General features: G+C 39.6%; 2 protein-coding genes across 4 annotated transcripts in view; one reads left to right on the forward strand and one right to left on the reverse strand.

The window, feature by feature from the left end:
- Positions 1 to 10,157, forward strand: part of LOC121956126 (uncharacterized) — a 36,168-nt gene extending 26,011 nt beyond the window's left edge. For 2 of the 3 annotated variants that reach the window (XM_088069539.1, XM_088069540.1), the window contains 12 exons: positions 164 to 316; positions 480 to 728; positions 945 to 1,157; positions 1,246 to 1,458; positions 1,978 to 2,139; positions 2,320 to 2,448; positions 3,489 to 3,577; positions 4,077 to 4,200; positions 4,328 to 4,536; positions 4,716 to 4,824; positions 4,920 to 5,092; positions 7,243 to 10,157. In XM_088069539.1, the coding sequence (XP_087925665.1) occupies positions 164 to 316; positions 480 to 728; positions 945 to 1,157; positions 1,246 to 1,458; positions 1,978 to 2,139; positions 2,320 to 2,448; positions 3,489 to 3,577; positions 4,077 to 4,200; positions 4,328 to 4,536; positions 4,716 to 4,824; positions 4,920 to 5,092; positions 7,243 to 7,471 (2,052 nt within the window). In that variant the 3' untranslated portion in view covers positions 7,472 to 10,157. Of the gene's footprint in view, positions 1 to 163; positions 317 to 479; positions 729 to 944; positions 1,158 to 1,245; positions 1,459 to 1,977; positions 2,140 to 2,319; positions 2,449 to 3,488; positions 3,578 to 4,076; positions 4,201 to 4,327; positions 4,537 to 4,715; positions 4,825 to 4,919; positions 5,093 to 7,015 lie in introns of all 3 variants that reach the window. The other variant, XM_088069541.1, reaches the window with a different exon arrangement.
- Positions 10,158 to 10,179: 22 nt separating this feature from the next.
- LOC121956930 (nuclear distribution protein nudE homolog 1) lies at positions 10,180 to 21,878 on the reverse strand. Its single transcript, XM_042505374.2, has 9 exons — positions 21,674 to 21,878; positions 21,007 to 21,146; positions 20,002 to 20,155; positions 16,639 to 16,787; positions 16,155 to 16,291; positions 14,692 to 14,958; positions 14,511 to 14,596; positions 13,794 to 13,939; positions 10,180 to 13,381 (listed from the first exon to the last, which is right to left on the reverse strand). The coding sequence occupies exons 2-9, from the start codon at positions 21,090 to 21,092 to the stop codon at positions 13,333 to 13,335; spliced, it is 1,074 nt and encodes a 357-aa protein (XP_042361308.1). The 5' UTR covers positions 21,093 to 21,146; positions 21,674 to 21,878; the 3' UTR covers positions 10,180 to 13,332.
- Positions 21,879 to 22,815: the final 937 nt, after the last annotated feature.

Consider the following 22,815-nt stretch of genomic DNA (forward strand, 5'->3'; position numbering starts at 1 on the left):
TGGTGGTGCAGGAGTCAGAGGATCACCAAAGTCAGCTCGTCTTCTCGGGAACATTTATGTCTGTACAAATTTATTTGAGAGATTTCAGTCTAAGGCACGGTGGTGGAACATCCTTGCCGCCAAAGGACAGATTTCTCCTCGCCTCCTCGCCCTTCTCTTTTAGGAGCTGCTGTCAGAGGAGACCCGTCAGAAGCTGAATCTGTCCGGACGTCTGCGTCAGATAGAGGAGGACAGGAACAGCCTGATGGAGCAGCTGGAGGAGGAGACAGAGACCAAGCGAGTCGTGGAGAGACAGGTCTCCAGCCTCAACATGCAGGTCAGTAACTTCAGATGGATAAAAAGTCTGAACTGAGGAGACAAATCAGTGGTGATACAATTAAGGAAAATAGATGACTATTTTTTTATGTAATAACATCACGGAGAACCCTGTAGAAACATGACAAACCACTCAAAGCTCTCACTGTTTCCCCCTCTGTCAGCTGTCTGACTACAAGAAGAAGCTGGACGAGATGTCAGGGTCGGTGGAGCTGCTGGAGGAGGGGAAGAAGCGTCTGCAGCGTGAGCTGGAGGCGGCCAACAGTGAGTATGAGGAGAAGGCGTCGGCCTATGACAAGATGGAGAAGAGCCGCAGCCGGATGCAGCAGGAGCTAGAGGACGTCCTCATGGACCTGGACAGCCAACGGCAGCTTGTCTCCAACCTGGAGAAGAAACAGAAAAAGTTTGACCAGGTCTGACTAAAATTGTGGAAGATTCTTAGTTTGTTTTGTCTATCTGAGAGGGAGTACGGTGGGATTTGTCCACCATCCTTTACATGGAAAGATGTTTAAAATGTGCCAACAATCCTTAATAAAAACCTTTCTCTGTGTAGAATGTTTCTGTACTTTCAGTTCATTTTACATTCACGTCTAACCTCCTGTGATCTCCTTTGTCCTTGTATCTGGCAGATGCTGGCAGAGGAGCGCGCCGTGTCCTCTAAGTTTGCGGAGGAGCGGGATCGAGCAGAGGCGGAGGCGAGGGAGAAGGAGACACGGATGTTAGCTCTAGGCAGAGCGCTGGACGAGAACCAGGATGCTCTTGAGGAGGCAGAGAAGACCATAAAGGCCCTGCGAGCTGAGATGGAGGACCTCATCAGCTCCAAGGATGACGTTGGAAAGAGCGTAAGAAGAAACTTTTGAACATGAATGAACACCTTTCTTCTCTCACAGATATCATTTCTGATCTTCTCTTCTCTTCATCCTCTATCAGGTCCATGACCTTGAGAAGGCCAAGCGTGGCCTGGAGGCCATCGTGGAGGAGATGAGAACGCAGATGGAGGAGCTGGAGGACGAGCTGCAGGTTGCTGAGGATGCCAAGCTGCGCCTGGAGGTCAACAGTCAGGCCCTGAGAGCTCAGCATGAGAGAGAGCTGCACGCCCACGATGAGATGGGCGAGGAGAAGAGGAAGCAGCTCCTCAAACAGGTGGAGTACAACCTGCTGCAGCTCCTCTTATGCTCTTATGCTCATTTACAGTATTTTCTGTAACTTTAATATTCACCTTCTGTCTGAGAAAGCTCCACTTAAGAAGGCTCTCCCTAAGCCCCTCTCCTGAAAAAGCCCAGTTTCCAGGTTACATCTGTCTCTCTGCGCTGTCTTTGCAGCTGATAAATGACTGTAGTGGAAAATAGCAGCACTTTCTACTGTGGAAAATTATCAATAAAAGCTACTAAACCAAAATCTGATCTGAAAATGAGGAGAAATTACCAACATTGGCAAAAAAAAGATGACATGTTTACCAGATGTTAGCATGTAGTTTCATGTAGCAATGTAGGCTACGTAATGTAAACATTTGTAGAAACTTTAAAAACAGTCGTGGTTCGGGATTAGGACGTGTGCTCACCCACGCTTTGTTATAAAATCTAATAAAGGACTAAATCAAACCAAAATATAGAATTTAAGAACAGTATGTCTTATGTCTCCTCCCTGCTGTCGCACCATCAGGTGCGCGAGCTGGAGGCGGAGCTAGAGGAGGAGAGGAAGCAGCGAGGTCAAGCTACAGGCAGCAAGAAGAAGCTGGAGGGGGAGCTGAAGGACATGGAAGATCAATTAGAAGCCACCAGCAGGGGGCGTGATGAAACCATCAAGCAGCTCCGCAAGCTCCAGGTCAGCTTCAGAACAACTGAACCTGGGCTGATTTTTTTCATACCACTATCTTTAAACATGCTATAGTGCTTCCTGTAATTTTGTATTCTTGTTGGAGTGGTTACTGAGCATTTCTACAATTGTCAACCTGATTTAGATGTACTGTAAAAACGTACTTGACTTCGTCCACTGTCTTCACAGGGCCAGGTGAAGGATCTCCAGAGAGACCTGGAGGATTCGCGTGCAGCACAAAAGGAGGTCCTTGCCTCAGCCAGGGAGTCTGAGCGCAGATCCAAGGCCATGGAGGCCGACATCGTCCAGCTGCACGAGGTGAGGCCAAACTTCAGCTTCAAAATTCAAGCTTGTTTTCCGTTATCATTTACGATGTTAACGCATTTAGTTTATGCTGCTGCGTCAGCGATAGCCATCGCCGCAGTAACTATCTTTCCAGTTTGTCCATCCTGTTCTCGTAAATACAATATTTCAAGAAAACCTTGAGGGAATTTCTTCAAATTTGGCAAACAACTGAACAATAAATTGATACATTTTTGGTGTTCAAAGGTTAAAAGTAAAAGTCACTGGTGCATCTTTGTCTCATTCTTGTGAATGCTATATCTCAAGAACATCTTGAGGGAATTTCTTCAAATATGGAACAAACATTCATTTCGAGTCAAGGATTAACTGAGTATGATTTGGTGGCAAAAAGTCAAGGTCACTGTGACCTTGCGTCCATCTCATTCTTGTGAAAGAACAGAGCACAAGAAGAAGAACACCTTCAGACAATGTCTTCCAATTTAACACATATGTCAACTTGGATAACAATAAACTGATTAGAATTTGATGTTAGGAGGTGGCCAGTAGCTCGCCTGGTAAAGCAGCCCCCCGTGTACAAAGGCGCAGCAGCTGCAGGTATTTTTTCGACCCTGTGGCCCATTGCTGCATGTCATCCCCTCTCTCTCCCCCTTTCATGCTGTAGTTGTCCTGTCCAATAAAGGCGAAAAACAAAATCAAAAACAAAACAAAAATTGTTAGCCAAAGGTCAAGGTCACTATGACCTTGCTTCTGTGCCATTTTCATGAATTTCCTCAAATTTGGTACAAACGTCCACTTGGAGTAAATAAACATGCTGACTTCATAAAGACATGTTTTTGGCCATAACGCAAGAATTCATTCATTGTAGTTTTGTTATTCTGCAATACAATCTTTATAAAAACCATGAAAACTGTCATTTTTGAAATTAAGAAATAAAGGGATATAAAAATAAAAAACAAAGAAATAAAGGGATAACATGATCTTTGTTTGTGTTTATTAACCTTCTTTATACCAACATAAATTTCCTTTGTCTTCTCACCTTCTGTTTGTCTGTCCAGATGCTGGCAGCAGCTGAGAGAGCTCGTAAGCAGGCTGAGACAGAAAGAGATGAGCTGTCCGAAGAGCTGGCCAGTAACTCCTCTGGAAAGTGGGTGTCTTATGTTACTACCATACACATTTTAGGTTGCAAGACAATGTAAACAAGAAGCTCAGGGAAGGGAGATTAGGTGACTGATGGAAAGAGACGCTTGTTATTTCTGGAGACATGGCACTTTTAAACAGCAGTCATGTTTTAGACCTTCGAGTGTCCAGTTCCCAGGAGGACAGGAAAAGCCAGGTGGTCACCAAATCATTTAGAATTATTCTCTGGGCACTGTGAATATTCACTTGAAATGAAATATAAATGTAGCCAGTGGTTGTTAAGATGTTTGATGTGTGTTCAAGAGTTTAAGAAAATGGAAAAAAAACATCTAGTTATTAGCAGAGGAGAGGCGTCTTGATATACCAGTATCCATGATAACCGTGATATGCAAAGCTTATAAAGAAAGTGCTTGAAGGTGTAATAAAATCTAAATGTCATCTCCTCTTATATTTACTTTCCAACCTCTACCTTTATTTCCTCTCTCTTCTCCCCCCCCCCTGTTCAGGTGTTTGCTATCTGATGAAAAGCGTCGTCTGGACACCAAGATCAGCCAGCTGGAGGAGGAACTGGAGGAGGAGCAGGCCAACCTGGAGAGTCTCAATGACCGGCTGAGGAAGAGCCAGCAGCTGGTAGGTCCAGGGTTACAATCACACTGCAGAGGGTTTAGCTCTGAGTGGTGTTTCCATAGCATAGTAATATTTAAATCCAAGCTACGTTCCTCTCTCTGAGTGTTTCCCTCTAACGTGTGCTACACAGGTGGATCAGCTGGGTGCAGAGCTGGCAGCAGAGAGATTGTCCTCTCAGAGCAGGGAGAGCTCCAGGCAGCAGCTGGAGAGACAAAACCGAGACCTGAAGGCCAAATTGCAGGAGGTCGAGGGCCAGGGCCGCTCCAAACTCAAATCCGCCATTGCTGCTCTCGAGTCCAAATTGAGAGAGGTGGAGGAGCAGCTGGAGATAGAGAGCAGGTACTGGTGAATGTTGGGAAATGGAGTGTAAAACTAACAAACTGCACTGAAACACAGAATGAAGATGCATCAAGATTAAATCACTTCTCTGAATGCAAGCTCACCATTTAATTATTTTTGTCATAGTTATTTAGTGTGTTAGTGTTAAGACAATTATTTTGTGTTATTATGTTGCATAGAGAGCGTCAGGCCAATGCCAAGAACCTGCGTCAGAAAGAGAAGAAACTGAAGGATTTAACCATCCAGATGGAGGATGAGAGGAAGCAGGCGCAACAGTACAAAGACCAGGTAACTCTGATCATGATGTTAGCAAAACAAAAACAGAGGATCAAAAGAATCATGTAACGGTCAACCAGTAAATGAAATGTCTCTGCTTTGTGCAGGCGGAGAAGGGCAATGTGCGGGTGAAGCAGCTGAAGCACCAGCTGGAGGAGGCGGAGGAGGAGTCTCAGCGCATGGCAGCAGCCCGCAGGAAACTGCAGAGGGAGCTGGAGGAGGCGAGCGAGGCCAACGACACTCTGAGCAGAGATGTGACTTCACTCAGGAGCAAATTGAGGTACCAAAGGGCCCCTGAACTCTGCCACTGAGGCATGGGGAGAGAAAATAAATAAATAAGTGATTTATCAGGAAACCTATAATAACACGTGGTTTGACAGTAACCACAATTCTGCTCTGTAGTTAGAATATTGATTGGAATTTTTAGGCACAAAACAATATTGATATTTGTGAGGTTTGTTTTTAACATACAAACATATTTTTGATTTTAAAAAATTGCTTTTTTAAAAGAGGTTTTTACAAGACATCTACTGAGTGGAACATGAACTTGTCAGTGTCTCTAGTAAGGCTGAAACGATTGGTCGATTAAGAAAAGTAGAAAATTCAACTATGTAAAAAAGCAATAATTGAGTTGTTTTAAAGCAAAAATCCCATTTTATTTTTAATCTTGTGCATCTAAGTTATTTATCTTTTGAAAACAAGTAAAAATTCTTGTGTGCACAAGATAATCACAAGATCATTTTTTGTGCTTAAGATGAATAAGTTGTTTCTACAAAATAACTTGTTTGCACGCAATTTTTTTTAAAATTCCCCTTTTGAGACTTTAGGGGCTCCATAGATTAGTTTTCTGTCACAGTTAACTGAACATTTCGGGTTTGTGAAATGTCGGTTGGAGAAAAAAAACATTTAACACCTAATTAGGCTCTTGCTAAAAATAATCATCTTAAGTTTATACTATGCAGGATTTTCCAAAAAATAATAAAAATGAAAATTATCCCTCTGAGTCATCACATATGAGCCATTAAACGTGTGTGGCAGTGCATTTTTCTGCTGAGTCTCTGCTCTCTGCCTGTATTTTCTTATTTTCATCTTATTTTCTGTGCTGGGGACGTTTATGGGCATGTACCTCCGCAGCGCTCAGGTGAGATTGAGGCTTTATGAAAAAGAAGCTACCAGATACCAGACTGTAAGCAGCAGATATAGAGAGACAGTGCTGAAAAGATGCAAATATAGCGAGGTGAAATGCCAAAAGAGAGGAAATATGGGTTTGGCTTTTACTTTAACTTTCACTGGCGTGCTTACAAACAGTGAATGGCAATCCTGCACAGTATACCTTTTACTGAATTAATCTTATATTTATGAAAAAAATAGTTGAAGACTAACTAGACTAGAATGCTGGAAGATGGAGCGAGTCACCAGGATCGACACGATAAACACATCAGATTAACAATTGCAGTTGTAGTTGTAATCCTCAACTGTACTTAAAGGGTTAATTCACCCCAAACTGAAAATTCAGTCATCATGCCAATGGAAAGTTGGGTGAAGTTTTTTAGTGCACAAAACACTGCCGAAGGTTTAGGAGGAAAAGGTGTTGCACCCATCTCCCAAAAAATTGAAGCAAATGGTGACCAGGATTCAAACATTAAACCAATACATAATAAAACCACAACATGCCTCCATACTGCTTGTCTGAAGGTATCAAAGTGTCCTGAAGCCCCGACATGCCAAGTTGTTTTGAAAAATTTCACTGACACCATGTTTTAGCCTTGTTGTAGACTGACTTTCCATCAGCATGAGGGTGAGCAGATAATGACTGAATTTTCATTTTTGGGTGAACTATCCCTGTAACATTTGCTGCATTGTGTCTATGTACAGCATATCAAATTAATATTTCATCTTAAAAAAAGGAGTATAATTTCTTAAAATCTCCCTCTGAAAAGAAATGCGTGCATTTCCAAGCTGTTAGGCTAGAAACATAATTTGAAGTAAAATAGTACTTTTTTACTATTACAGGTATCCAGCTCTTCCTGCTGTCATAAACACAATGGTGTGGCAATAATAAAAAATACTTTCATCCTTATTCGTTTCATTAAAGCGTTAAACATTTGTAGTGTCTGAAAAAAGAACTGTGAAGGCATGAGATCATTTTTGATTTTAAATTTCCTCTTCCTCCTTTCATGTCCTGTTTCACACCTATCCTCAGACACCACTGATCTGCAAACTGTCCTTAAAGCTTCCTGGGAATGTTCTCCTCTTCCTCAATGAGCTTTTCTCTTTTTCTCTCCAGTTTACACCTGCTGCAAGATTTCAGGGGCTTCAACTTTTTTTTAATCTTGCTTTGCAACAAGCCACCTTTCTCTATCCTTCATCTCCTTCTGACCCTCCTCTTCCTCCTCTTTTTCTTCCTTCAAATGTGTCGGGTGTTCCCAGGCGAGGTGGCGGTGGTGGCGGGGAGGCGGTGTTCAGCAGCCCCAGCCCTCGGAGCAGCAGTGGCGGTGGCAGCAGTTTGAGGAGCTTGGGGCTGGGAGGGAGCGTCAGCCGGAGGAGCACCATCAAGGAGAACTCAGTGGAGATGCAGGAGGAAGAGCCTCCATCCCGGTCTCCGTCTCCTCCTATGGACCCCCAAGGGGAGGTCTACAACTACTCCCCCGACGAGTAAAGGGGTTTCACCCAAGTTAAGTGGACAGCAACTGTCCCAGAAATATTTAACACATTTCATTTAAATTATTTGAAGGTTTCCTTTGAAGGGGAAAGCAACCATAAAGGCTGCAATGTAAACACTTAATGTATGTTCACACCATCCATTTACATCCACTAAAACCGTCTGTTTTCTGCCACTGACAGGCTCAGGTTACTTTTCTAAAGTTCTATCAGTAAATCCACCAGACTCCATTTAAATAAACTGATTTATCATCATAAATCACACTTCATTCAAAGAAAATGAAAAAATAAATAAATAAACTCACAAAAAACATCTTAGTATGTCTTGACACTTTTCCAGAAATCACCAACTCTGGTTTGCTTGAAATAAACCCTTGAAAGGATAGATCACCCAACATTAAAAAAAATCACGGGTAAAAAGCATTGCCCTCACCTCCCAAACAATTGAAGCAAATGGTGACCAGGATACAAACATTAAGTCATTACATTGCAGCCTGTTTGGACACTGCAGCCAATATTGGCACAATTTCAAAAAATGTTGTTCCTATCAGTCACTTTGATAGAAAAACACAGGAAAATAGGTACAAGTCTAATATATCCAACTTACCCTTTGACAATAACATGAGTCTCTGATATTTTAACAGCACAATGGAATTATTTTGAAATTACTACCCCACTTTGTTCATCAAATTATTTTTAAACATTATTTTAGACTTAAATAGTACTACAAATAATTTTTTTTGTAATTTAAATAATCAACAGTAAATCTACAGATGCTATTATACAAAATAGAGTACATACAAATAAAAGTTGCAACTTTGAATATACTCTAATAAAGTTTTTGGTTGTAGCTCTTTAAAATACACTTTAAATTTCATAGATTTAGTCCTGACCACATGTTCATGTGATGGTGATCATTTAGAAATGTTTCACCCGTTTCTGAGAAATTCCATAATGTGAAACTGCTCCAGATGCTCGATTCACAGCTGCTGTTAGTATGCGGGAGACGACAGCCAAAATTTCAGGAACAGAAACAAAACACTGCAGTAAAGCCGCTGAATGTCTGCAAAATATGGATCTCAAATTACACTCCTACAGACAGCTCTTAATTTGTATTTTATTTTTCAAAGAAGCAACATTTGTCAGTGAAGTGTCATGTTGTAGCTTCATGCAAACAGACAGCCACATGACGCACGACTTTTTGTTATTTTAGTTTTCTTTTAATAATCCAGAGTTTCAGAGGATAGTTTGGCTATTGCACTGAATCATTTAGCCATTGCTAATAACAAAACTTCTGTTATAAAACACAGTTCAGAAAACTTGAATCATTTACTCCATACTGCTCATATGTATTTAAACTGGGATCCACTTTGAAAAGCCTAAAATGAAATTATCAAGAGTTAGGCAAGTCTTTTATTCAGTCCAGCATTTTATTTATTAAATTTTTCGATTTTCAATAAGTTCTCTCTACTGCCAAAGTGCTTTTATTACATCCGTTGACCTCTATACAATGTAGGTCACACTGGCATCAGCTGTTACTATCATCAGCTGGTATAAGAAATAACAGTGGACCTCAAAATGTGTTTGATTTCTCTAGTTTAAATGGCTTTTTAGCTAATTTTACTCAAAATTGTTTGGCTTTATCTGGAGATATAAATCCCAATATTTAATAAAATAATAATTACACAATAAGCACAAAGAAGGAGGTATAAATGATAACAGATTTTAAATCCACAAATAAATTCTACATCGTGAAAAGGACACAAAATTATCTCTAAAATCAAAAGTAGCATCCAGAATCTGAGTTCCAGCTTAGTTTAGGGGGTTTTGTGAACTGAGGTTAGGACAAAGCAGTTACTGTTGTTTTCAATGTTTGTGGAATGATACAACATAATTTATGTGAATTTAATATATTTAGTTTTATTTAAGATAAAATTATATTCCATGTACTTTGAATAATTTTCATGACGTAAAGTCAGTTTTACTAGTTTCAGTTTGTGCTGCCTCATTCGAGTCATAAAATAATGGTTAAAAAAAAAGCAAAAAAAAAAAAAAAAAACAGCTCTCCTGACTGTAATCCTCAAAGACTCTTCTAAAACTTTCAAAGAGCAAAAAAAAATATTTTTAAATATTTATTTTTTCCACAATAAAAAGATTGTTTAACCTGTTTTTATCATTGGGACTGTATCTTCATCTGGAAAGACAAATGACATCTGCCCCTTTTTGTGAAAATACAAGCTAAATATAATTTTGTGTAAAAAGTTCAAACATCACAAATAAATATCGATATTGTGATAAATTTGTTCATCTAACTAGCTACAAGAGACTTTAAGGATTCCAGAAAGACCTTCAGAAGAGCAGGAAGTTTAGTTAAATTACCTACTCAAAAGGTTTATTTTTTGGAAAATTAGATGCTTCGCTCATGAGAGGCACAAACTGCAGCTCGGTCTTACTGCACTTCCTAAGAAAATGTTTTTGGAATATTTTAGTATCTGTTTAATTGGAAACCAAATGTAAAACTGTATTTGTAACCCAACTTGTATATTCATTCTTGAGATTAGGCGGTGTGATTCAAACCTCACAGATACACAATATAATATATAACTATGACAAAAGTGAGTTGTACAATGACTGCTGTGATGCAGGACTTTCTGAAGTGCTATTAAACTGCTACTAAATCCTCACAGATGTGTTGTTTCCAGTAAATAAAATCAAGAATCTTTTATTTCAAGTTTTATTGCTTGTTGAGAAACATAAGCAGCACTGAAGGTGAACAAAGAGCACAACAGGTCTTAGCACTTTGTATGTGAGCATGTAAGTACTCTTATAGAGTCATACAAGGCAAAAAAACACCAAACCTCAAATTATTTTCCACATCTGCTTTCACACACTGACCTTTGACCTTTGCAGGAAAGGTCCAGTCTGCCCTGAGAGGCCCCCTGCGAGTCAGTCCTGCCTACACACTGAACCTACAGCCTACGTTAGTGACGCTACAGTAGAGGTACAGTATACAACACTACAAGTCAAACCTATTACATACGTTTTCTTTTTAACATAAAACACAAGTAGCCTTCACTGAAGTATTCATGTCTCCTCGCTAACAGAAGACGTTTCCTATTTCACTCCTGGAGACACAGAAGTAGAGCTCTTCAGTCTAAAAGGTGCCTCAAGACCCAACACATGAGGCTCAATGTTCATTTTATCACATAATAACAAAGCATTGGACAGAGCGAACAACATACTGATCATTTCCTAATCTTAGTGCCTTATGAAGAGCAGAGACAGAAGTGTAACATTTGTCCTGAGCACGGAAAATGAGTCATTTTCATGTCATCTACATGTTAGATTTTGATATTTTCTAGTAGTGTTTGGTCTGATGATGGAGCCAGAGCTAAGATGATGAAGTCATCAAGCATCCTCTGGGGACCGTGAATATCCACAGTATATATTTCACCAAAAAGTGACAAGATCAAAGAGCCCAAAGGTCAGCCGACCAAAATGATGACTAGGGATGTCCACGGTCAAATAAACCACATCAAATCAAATTTTTACTGTTCTCTGTTAAAATTTCATTCATATCAGATTTAGAATCAACTTAATAGCTCTGGACGGGGATCTCAAGAATTTGAATTACTACATTTTATAGACTAAAGCTGCTATTTCCATGTGCCAGAGTTTCCATGTGCCTTAATCAATACTGCTTTTTTCCACTGCTATGGATAAATGTTACTACAAACGTAATTTCCTTCAGGAAGGCTTAAGTTTTATTTAATCTCATTTTCTTTGAGTGCACACTGGGAAAATGTGTCATTTAGTTCAATAAGTACCGCGAAGGGCTCGGATCAGGATCAGAGCCAAATGAAACTTGATCGGGACATCCCAAATTACAACTTCAGTGCTTAGAATTGAACAAATTCCAGATTCCATCATGAACATTTACGGGTTAACTAGGAGTTCAACAATTTAGAAGTGATGCTTGCTCTAACACTGATCTCAGTCATGCAGGGAGAGAAAGTAAATGACACTTCCTTATTCAGAGTCTAAATTAATTTCCTTGAATTACTGCTCGAAAGCTGAATGAGCCATAAAACCAGAAGTAGTAAATGAGGCCAAAACGCTGCATGTAGCTGCAGAGATGGTGATACATCTCTTCATTACTATGAGCAACTTTCACATCTCATTCATTACCGAACAACATACTAATTAAGGCAGCTTTCAAATGCAGAACCACTGATAGCCACTAGATATCAAAAAGATATGCATTCAAAAACTTGTCTTTTTCCCCCATAAAACATTGTGCTTTTAATAAGTCATTTCACTTTGTCACAGTGATAAACAGCTCATTCATTAAACCCTTCAGGCGTTCAGAGGGGTGATTTTGAAACACTGATGAACACGAGTCTCTCATTCCAGGTTCACCACACCAGTTTACTCACTTCCATAAATCTAAATTCTACATTTCAAATCGTCCTCCAAATAATCATGAGTAACAACACATACCAAGTCCATGTTTATCTGCAACAAATTCATCTGTAACAATCTAAAATATTTAGGACTGCTAAAATTACCAGGACTACAGTGTGTGTTCAAATCAACTATTGCTTCCAGTCTCTCTGGGATTAGTGCCACTTTCTTTTTTTTTGCCAACTCCTCATTTTCAACAGATGCAGCTCTGGAGACAAAATGTACAAAAGCAGACCATCAAATGTGGTTTTATGTGGACAAGACTGACTGTGTCGTCTAAACAGTTTAAAAGTAGTACTTCAAGACATTCTCAAAAACCACCTCCCTCTCCTTTTGTGTATATCAAAGTGCCCTTCCAGTGTTCAAGGTGTGTCTGAACTAAACATGAAGCAAATTCTCACTTTGGTTTAATTGTGCAGGTTTGACCACTGAAATGTTTCAGCAGACCGCGTTTAACATTGAATGAATGAGACGTTTACTGGTACTAACCTCGTGTATGTGATTTTCTTATTTTCCTTCACACTCATTGACCCCATTTACACTAAGTCGCTACATGTATTTTGAAGGAAATATTGTGCAAAAGAGCAAAGTGTAAATGAATTTACAGAGCGTTTGAAATGGTCTGAAGTCAACCTTGTGAGCCCTTGAAGATGATAAAATCCTCCAAGTTCATGAACACAGTTCAATCATGTGTTTGTGTTTATGGAAAGTTGTTAGTTTGTTGCCTGTTATTGCTAACTGTTAATAATTAACTGCTAAAGTGCACAAGTTTGAATCTGGTGATCTAACCAACGGATGCATATGTGTGGCTGAGTTGAAGTTAGTATTAAAGGGGGGCATTCATGCAGGATTTCATTCTGGATATTGATCCTCTGCAACAGTACAGTGTGAAAAACCTTGTCATGCATTAAAGTAATACAGGTTTAAGATAATGACATATATTTTTCCTGCAACTTCAAACATTTCAGCTCAATGCAAACCTGCAACCCGTGTCTTTTAATGGACTAAAACTTGCTTTATGTTCAATCTAAACACACCTTTTGAGCAAAAGGAGACAAAAAAGGGCAAAAAAAATCTTGTCAAAAGAAAACAAAGGAGGTGAGGTGGAGACATGCAGCACAAGTCCATTAAGTTAGTTCAAGCTAAGTGCGAGTGCCGAAAAGTCCTGCAAATTATGAAACAAAAAAATCTGTAGACTTGAGCTGGTTACAGACATCCCAAAGTGTGTGTATCCATCCATGTGCATCACTGCAGCTCCCAGTGAAAGTGGTCTGTGTTTTGCTGGCCACCTCGTTGATGTGCAACACACAGTACCGTTAAATCCAGGCAGGATGGACGGGAAGGTCCAAGCAGCTCAGAGGAGGACTAAGGATCGAGGTGGAGGACGCTTCACTTTCACAGCAGCAGTTTGGACCCAGCTCCGAAGTCTAACCTCTTCACGAGCCTTTAAAAACACAACACACACATAACACGGTAATCTCGGAATAAAAAACACTTACATCCTTTAAACCAACAAAGAAAAATAAAGATGTGGCAATATTTGGGTTGTGCTTTCCAGTGGTGGAGAGTTACTAATTATGTTTATTTAAGTTCTGTACTTAAGTAAAAATCTTGAGGTAATTGCACTTGAGTATTTCCATTGTTTGCTGCTTTATACATCTACTCCACTGGTACATAAAAAAGTTGATTAAAAAAATCTAGGAGTGATCGTTTTAAAGCTTCTTACAATGACATTTGTGATTCTTTTTTATCAATTCAGGACTATTTTTGCAATATTTTTAACCTTTCACAAGCCAATAACACTGTTTGGTTACTGGTCTGGGCATGAGCTCTAAAGCTGTTGATGTGCATCTCACCCCTTGTTGTAGAGGCCATTTGTAGGATGGGTCTCTGAGGAGTTGTTCTGGCCTGATGCTGCCCCCTGTCCACTAGCGTGACCTCTGCGGCTCGCCGTCTGCTCGTGGACGTATTCCCGACACGACGCCAGCTTGGACTCCAGGTTCTACAGGTAGTGCACAGAACAAGTTCAAGTCCTTCCATATACACTCAGCTTTATACACTCACTTCAAAGATATCTAATCTGCACCAGTGCCAAGATGAGACATTTTGTATGGAGACATTTTTTGGTCTTATGTGTTTTTTAACGTTTGACTCCTGGTCATCATTGCTTTAATTGTTTGGGAAATGAGTGCAGAGCCTTTTTTCCCCGTGAACCTCCTGCAGTGTTCTGTGGACTATAAAATTTCCCTGACTTTTCACTGGCATGAGGGTGAGTAGATACTGAGTCTCTTTAACAACCTTTATCAAAACAGTTTGTTATGTTGTGAAAGTGTAAGATGTGTGTGGCAGAGCCTTTCTTCAAGTTGTCTGTATTTAAAAACATTTTAGAAATGTTCACATCTATTTAGGAACAACAATTATTGACATAACAATGGTTAAAAACAGATCCCTCAAGCTCCAGAGAAGCAGCACTTTGTGTGTATTTGAGAATAAAGTCAGAGGCACCCTGCGGCGTCACATGATGATAAGTCAGTAGCTGATAAAAAAGCACTGGGTCAAAATGTGGTTCTTACCCCGACTTTTCTCAGCAGCTCTCCAACGATGCTCAGAGCCGAGATTCTCGCGGATGTGGTGAGAGGTGTCCCCGAGAGGCTGTCACCTGCCGAAACAAACCATTTCCAAAGATAAACGACAGGAAAACATCAGCAAATCCTCATTATGTCATTGATGTAACATAAAGAAACATGAACTGACCTCTGCTGACGGAGGGAGGCGGGGTGCTGAAGGACTCGGCTGAGGCTGGAGGTCTGGATGGTGTGGCGGCAGAGAGGACGGGCTGGTTAGAGGACAAAGATGTGGTTTTGTCCTCACTCCGTTTGTCTGATGGGGTGAGGGGTGGGGTAGGAAAACCAGCCATGGATGAGGCGGAGGAGGAGGGAGGCTCTTTGACTGCACTGCTGAGGGACGGCTTCCTGTCCTGTACCTGCTGTTTCTGCTGCACTGCAAGTTCCTGTCTCAGGTCTGCCTCACACATGCACACACGCACACGCACGCGCGCACACACACACACACACACACACACACACACACACACACACACACACACACACACACACGCACACACACACGCACACACACACACACACACACATACACACACACACACACACACACACACACACAAAAGAGAGACCGGTTACAGAACATGTCACAAGGTGTCAAAACAGTCAGCTGTATTCACTTAAGCTGTGAACTCTTAAGTAAACTGCCAGATATGAAAGAATTGCGGATACAAAATATCTTTAACTCCGTGAAACCTGGAGCAACATCACAATTCTTGTGGTGCTTTCAGATGCCTTTCATAAGTATGTAAACCTTTTAAATCCGGAGCACATTGGTGCAGTTTCATTAAAAAACAAGGGGAAAAAGGCAATGAAAGAAGTGTTTCCCAATTTGCAAGAAATTAGTAGATTTAGAAAACATTTTTTTAAATGTTAGGGGGAAATGTCTTGGGATAAACTATATATAAAATTACAAGAATTACAAATTTAAAAAGTTACAAAATTATTATAATTTGAAAAATAAACAACAACAACAAAAAACACATTTTCAGGTCATTTCCTTGTTTTTAGCTCCCTTTCTTTCTTAAATAACTATTTATTTTATTTATTTATTTATTTATTTTGTTTAATTTATTTTAGGTAATTTTCTCATACTTTTTTTTTTACTAATTTCTTGCTCATTTTTGGGGCCATTTCTAGATTTCCTTCTTTCCATTTTTTAAAATTCTTATTTTTTATAATCATGTCTTTATAAGATATTGGTTGAAATTAATTCAATGTACTTTGACTCCTTTTTCTTCCTGAAGCATTCCCTATTCACCAACTGCAAACAGCCTCCTGCACTCCCCTGTTTACTATGGATTCTGTCTGAAGAACAGTATAATTGTATCCTGTTCTCATATATGTACACGCATTACAATATTTGTGTTTATTTTGACTGCTTTCTCTAAAGGAGAGCAAAACATCACATGAAATCCATTCCCAAACTTAGAAATCACAGTCCTCTCTGCAGGTTTACTGAACACTGTTAAGATAATGTTAACTTGCCATTCTTTTCAAAACATATTATACAGCCACTTCAGACCTGTGCCTCTATGACAGCACAAGCTTGTCAAACTTATTTGAACTGACAGCAGGTCAGACAGAGCTCTCTACCTCTGGCCTCGTCCTTCAGCCTCTGGACGGACTCCAAGAGATTCTCCTTCTCGTCCAACTCGCTTTCCAGAAAGGCGTTCCTCTCTATAACCTGGTTCATCCTCTGCTCAAAGTCCTCCAGCGACATGATGGTCGCCCTGAAACACAAAGTGCGAGACTGTTAATGGAGCCAACTGTCATGTAACTGACAGAGGCAGCCAGCCACTTTTCTGCAGCCTTTTTAGCTTGTTTACTTGTATTTAATTTTACTATGAAAAGGCAGCTGGTGGAGAAACAGAGACACTTTAACTGTCCTTTAAATTAAAAAAACAAGTGAAAAACTATTTTTCAAAGCAAAGGGAAAATTCAGTATACTTTCTCTCTGTTGAGGTTTGTAAAAATGTCTAAAATTGTTTCAGTCAGATTATGAAAGCCACAGCCACACAGGGAGTAAATAATTTCTTTTGTAAAGTTGTAAACAGCATTTTTCTGAGTGCCCTCTGACCTCTTGGTTCTCTCGAGGTCGTCGTTGGCCTGCTCCAGCTCTCTGATGTATTTGTGAAGCTGGTCTCTGACGGCTGTGGTCTCAGCCAGGTCTCCCTCCAGGCTGGAGATCTGCCGGTAGGCCTCAGAGTGCTGCGTCTCATACTTCTCCTGCAGGAGGCCGACCAGAGACAGAAGGGGAGAGAAGATGAAAAAAAGGCAGATTATGAGGGATTTAAAGCAAAACACCTTAAAGTATACTTAATGGCAGAAAATGTTCAGTACCTTTAAGGTCTTTTAGCTAAACTAAGAAACTTTTGAAAAAAGTCCCCTTAGTGTGAGTTAAAGTGTATTCTTCTAATGAAAGCTCACATTTACTTGTCTAAAAACATGCACTGGTGCACAGACCTCATGTGTCTCATAAGTCTAGCTTAGTAGCATCGAAAGAACATTAAACATTAACCAAAACAAGGATTACTGCTTCAGAGGCTCAAAATTCTTCCTCCAAATGTCTACAGTCCTTGAATCTTATCAATGTGCCTTGAGGTTTGTCACTGGTTGTAGTCGCCTCCCTCATCATTGTGACCTGTATGTTAAATCTGACTGGCCTTCTTTGAGTGTACACAGGTCTACACATTGGCTGACTCTGATACACAAGGCTCTTCTTGGCTTAGTACCTACTTATTTATGTACTTTCCTTCAAAAACTAAAAGCCATTATGCCTTGCGTTCTCGTTACCTTTTTCATCGTCTGTTCCTCGTGTGAGGACTGAATTGGGGAAAAGAGCGCTCAGTTATGTGGCCCCCTCTGCGTAGAATACTCTCCAGACTGAATTGAAATTGTCAGAACTCATTTCATTTGGAGCCTTTCATTCTGTCTTAAGAGACAGACAACGCGAGACCATTGAACAGTGCCTGTGTTTTTAAACTGTCATTTGTGTCAAAAACTCCTGCACTTTAATTGTAAGCTAGTTTGCACCTTTAAAAAAGGTGTGTGTCTTAACTTATCTTTTGTTACCTGTCTGTTTATATTTGTTCAGCATGACGTGTGCTGCTGACCTCTTGGCCAGGTCACCCTTGTGAAAGAGATCTCAATGGGTTTTCTTATCTGGTTGAATAAAGGTTAAATAAAATAAAAACCATATGCTGACGTGTGAAATCACAGTCACCTTATGTTACATCTGTGTCTGAAATGACAAATATCTGTCTGTACAGAGCTTCCAGGACTGAGTGCGAAGCTACCAGCAGAAAACAGGTAGGACACAAACTGAAACTGTGTCAGTCAGGCTTCGGCATGCTTTTGCTAAATTCCATGAAGTCTCTGCATACTGGTCACACATGCTTTCTTAGATAAAACCCCTCTACTGTTCTGAAAGAGAGTAGAAAACGTTTCCCCTTCTCAACACAGTCTCATATTTCACATTTTTGTGTGTACAATCATCTAAAATGAATTTCATCTCTTTTTTTGTTGTCTTCATGTGACAGGACAGCAGTTTTAGAGTGGACAGGGAAGAGAGAGGGAATGACACACAGCACAGGGCCGCAGGCTGGAGTCGAACCCACGGCCGCTTTGGCAAGAACACAACCCCCCGTACATGGAGCGTACGGTCAACCAGGTGAATTTAATCTTAAACCCAAGTCAATTTTTACCTAATCTGACTACACACAAATTAAATAAATACTTTAAAAAAGTCAATTTGTTCTAGTTTCAAAATTATCTGCTGAAAAATCCCTGAGGTGCTGTCTGATCCTCTTTGCCTTTTGGCTAAAATGCCTTTCTGTACTAAGAATATAAATAATAAAAACAAATACAACTATTGTTGTCTTTTGTTGCCACTATAATATAGATCTATGATTGAAAGAAAGTCTGCTAAGTGCCTGTTTAACGGGCAATTTTTTCAGTGATTGACCTGGAAATGAATTTAGCATGTTTTTACACACTGGGGATGAAAATTAGCTCCAGCCACTAGCCAAATGCTTGTAGCAAATGTGGCTGCTAGATTTGCTTCATTCACTAGACAAAACACGATGGTGATCCATTGGGTGGCTGATAGATTTTGTAGTCTAGCTGCCATGGTGGCAGGTAGACAAAAAAGTACATTTGAAACCCTGCTCTTTTCTTTATTCCGCCACAGGTTTATATATGGTCAGCGTGAGGCAACTGTTGTGACTGAGTCTTTAAATTTGTATTTAGATTTTGGAAAAGTTTGAGTGTTAATTTCTTGTCCAAATGAACTAACCGATATTTCACTTGTTTCATAGTGTTGCATGAAATACCTTCAAGACCCTTCACATTGTAATAGGCTAATTACTGACCGTTATTAGTTAATGTGACTTTATAAATGACGATTGTCTGTTACACATTTTCTATAATGCAACAGCCTGCAAAGAGAGGAAGACAGACAATCAGCTGAAACGGCTAAAGGAGAAAGAGCTTCTTTATATTAAGTTGTTTCAAAGAAGCAGCTGAAACATAAAGGTTTGTTCAGGCTTAAACGAGACAGCGTGTTGGACACCTCCACGGTTGACATGCAAACTTAAATTTCACCTCTGATCAACTTACTACTGGAAAAAAGTATATATTTTACTCTAGCATTACTTACTCTGTCCTGAATGTTGACTCAAAATGCAGGGCACACCATAAGCCCTTTGTTACATAAACTGGGAGGTATACAACCACGTGTTATGATTTCTTGACGTAAAAGTGCACTCACTACACTTACTGAAATGACCTCACTGCACAGAGCACAAATGAGGCTTTATAAGCGACACACCGTGCCACCAAAAATTACCAGCTTTTTTTTTCTTTTCTTTTTTTTAAAATTGAGCCACTGTTGCTGAACATCCCTCTTGTGATCTCAGCAGAAAGACAAAGTGAGAAATGTTTTAAGAGGAGAAAGGGGGGTAGGTGACCTGGGACCTGACTGAGATAGTTTTATGGGAAGCACTGCCATCCCCTCCAGACACAGCTCCAGCAAGAGTCATCAGCTGCCTTTTCTGCCCTGAATCAATCCTCTGTGAAAGTGTGTATGCGCTTGTTTGTGTGTTTCACCAGGGAAACCTATTCAGCAGACACCACCAGAGCCCTAAAACTTGCCCTATTATCAGCTGATAATTATGGAAATCCCCGGTTGAATCCACTTTAACAGGCAATCAGCTGGTTAAAATGTTATTAAAATAACTCGATACCCCTGATACAGCATCTTCAGTGTTGGCTATCAAACCGTGCTGTGACAATGGCTTGTATTATAACAGCTTCAGTGAGGTTTACGTTGACATATGACATGACTAATACATCTCCACCACCTCAAACAGTGTCTTTATTTTTAAGTTGGGATGCAGGGTGTTGAAAGTTTTGATCTGATAACTGATAATGTCCCCTTTACCTTGTAGTTCTCCAGTTCCATGCGGAGGCGATTGTTGGAAGAAAGAAGCTCACGGTTTCGCGCCTCACACTGTTTCAGCTCCGTCTCCAGCTCCACCTCGTAGTCCCGACTCATCTGCTGAAACTCCTGCAGTTCCTCCTGGGCTTCCTCTGCACTGCACACACACACGCAGAATGTAAGCCCTATGTTTGTCAGCTTTGGACCTTTTCACAGCAAATCATATTAGATATTATTCAAAATGGCTTATTAGCTTGGATTTTCTATTTTGTTACAGTTAAAAACACAATAATCAAACTTGTGTTTGGACCAAAAACAAACAGACCAAGAAGGTGTTGAAGCAGATGGTTTGCCAGATAATTCTAAACCAGATCTGTTTGGACAAACAACATAACCTGGCCATTTTCCCACTAAACCACAGGAAGCTCTGGTCATTACGGAACACCTCAAGGTTCACAACTGTTTGTCTTGCAGGAGTGTCTACTGACTCTCATTTCTATAAACTTAACTAGAGGGCAGGGAAAATATATAGATTATTTGTTCAGAGCTTATTACGGAGCCCCCAAAAGTCCTTAAAGATTGTTTTGTTTGATATATTGTGCACACAAGTCATTATCCGATTGTCACAAAATGATAACATATTCTAGCAAAATATTAACTTATAAAACAAGATGAAAAAATCAATCGTCTTTTTTGGGATTTCAGCGGCTCCATATTTTATTTATGGAGGGAATAAAAGCACAGTAAAACACTAAAGCATACTTTGAAAAATAGGCATCAGCTAAAAGATTCCAAAATACTTAATCATCCAGGTAAAGGCAACACTGCAGGCAAACAAACATGGAAATATTCTGTCAAATCATGACAGTGTAAATATATAACCCAGCCTTATTGTGTGTACACAGTTAAACAAGTTTAAATTTTTTAAGCTGAAAAGCTGAAGAAGGCAGATGATGGTCTGATGTTTGTTAGAAACAATATAGATTGGGAAGACACACACACACATACCTCTGCTGGTGCCTGGCAGCCTGCTCCTTCCAGTACTCCAGCTCTTCATCCAGGGACCCAAACTCTGGAGGCTCCGGATCCCCCATCTCCAGCCCAGCCCCGGCGGAGAGCTGACTCTCCTGCCACACACCAACGCTGGTCTGTGGAGCAATTCATTAAAACAAAGCATTTAGACTAGTTCCGGTAGATAGAAATTCTGAGTTTAAATCTTATTACTGACATTTAAAAGCATATTAAATAACCTATTTTTATTAATTCAAGTGTGCCGAATTGAACAATAGATTATATCGATTCATAATACATCTTAACTTTTCTCAAATTCGATAACATGTCACTTAAGCCCCTCCTGAAATAAACTTGTCACAATATTTACACGGAGTTTGGTAAAAGCAAGCTGAACTAAAAAACGGGAACCAAAAGCAAACGTTGCCTTAAATATAACGGGTAATTTGTACCCTCATATCGTACGTAACACCTGCTTTTATAAACAAAGCAGCGGGTTAGCTCAAAATACTAACAACTTAGTATGGAAAACACGCCATGAGGAGAAAGTTAAAAGTATGTTCTTAGCTTGTGAATAAAAATAAGTTAGCTCGTTCAGCTAACGGAGTTTAGCGTTAACCATTTAAATCCCAGCTGAGACAGACACAACACAGCTATAACTTACGCTCAACAGTTAGCTTCTTTCGACGCAATGTAGACCAAATTGTTCTCTTTGTAAATCCTCTTCGTGTGTCGGTATAACCACCGACAAAAGATAGTCGGTTAAATTTGGAGAAACCGTAGAATAAAACTATAAAGGGACTTTCTGAGAGTTGGGAAACACAAAGTTGCCACCGTCTTGGGAAGACGTCGAACAATACAAATTGCCATTCATATTGTCCAGACCGACTCACCAATCGCAAGTTAGATGACGGTCTCGTTACCTGTTGCTATTCGTCAATTATCAGTCAATCAAATGCTGATAGGCGGGATTAAAACATTATCCAATCAGAGGAGTGATATCAGTGTCAGAGTGGTGTCTGCGTAATCCTCACAAACGTTGTGTGGCCGTGCTGCCTTCCAGTGCTGTCGGAAACATGATAAATATTTGTAGCCTATACATAACATGATAAAGTAGTGCATTCGGGGTAGTGGTTAGTTGTTTGCAAGGTTACGCGGTTAATTTATTTTTAATTGTATTGAATTTATGAAGATGCATATGGTTGCAAAATAAAATATAGTCTTAATTTTAGCCGTTACACTCAAAACACACAGAACATAAATAATCAAATTTGAATTGAATTAAATTAAATAATATACATATTACTTCTATACAAATCCTAAGAGAGTCTTTGGTGTAAAGTGTTATTACTGAATATTAGCTAAATAAGCAACTCCTTTCTGGCTTTTTGTTAGATAAATATAACATAATTACAATTGTAAATGTAAAAAATGAATAAATTGAAACAGATGTTTATCTAGGCTACAGTTAGTTAGTATTGTAGTGTACAGAAAACAGTAAAATGTGCTTAATGTATTACCGTTGCCTCTGTTTTTAATTTCAAGTGGCTGTCCAGAATAGAAAGAATGTAAAGTTTAAATCTTTCTGATGCTTGAATTATTATTTCCATAATAGTGACACCCTTTATAATAAGACATAATATACAACCATGCACAAAATTAAGCTAACTGAATTTGCATTTTATATCTCTAAATCTGAAAAAAATATATATAATATAATAATTATATATATATATATATATATATAGAGAGAGAGAGAGAGAGAGAGAGAGAGAGATATCGATATATATTATATTTGGACTAGAG

The sequence above is a fragment of the Plectropomus leopardus genome, chromosome 18, assembly GCF_026936395.1.
Source record: "Plectropomus leopardus strain MGB_pleo_1.0 chromosome 18, ASM2693639v1, whole genome shotgun sequence".
NCBI lineage: Eukaryota > Metazoa > Chordata > Actinopteri > Perciformes > Serranidae > Plectropomus > Plectropomus leopardus.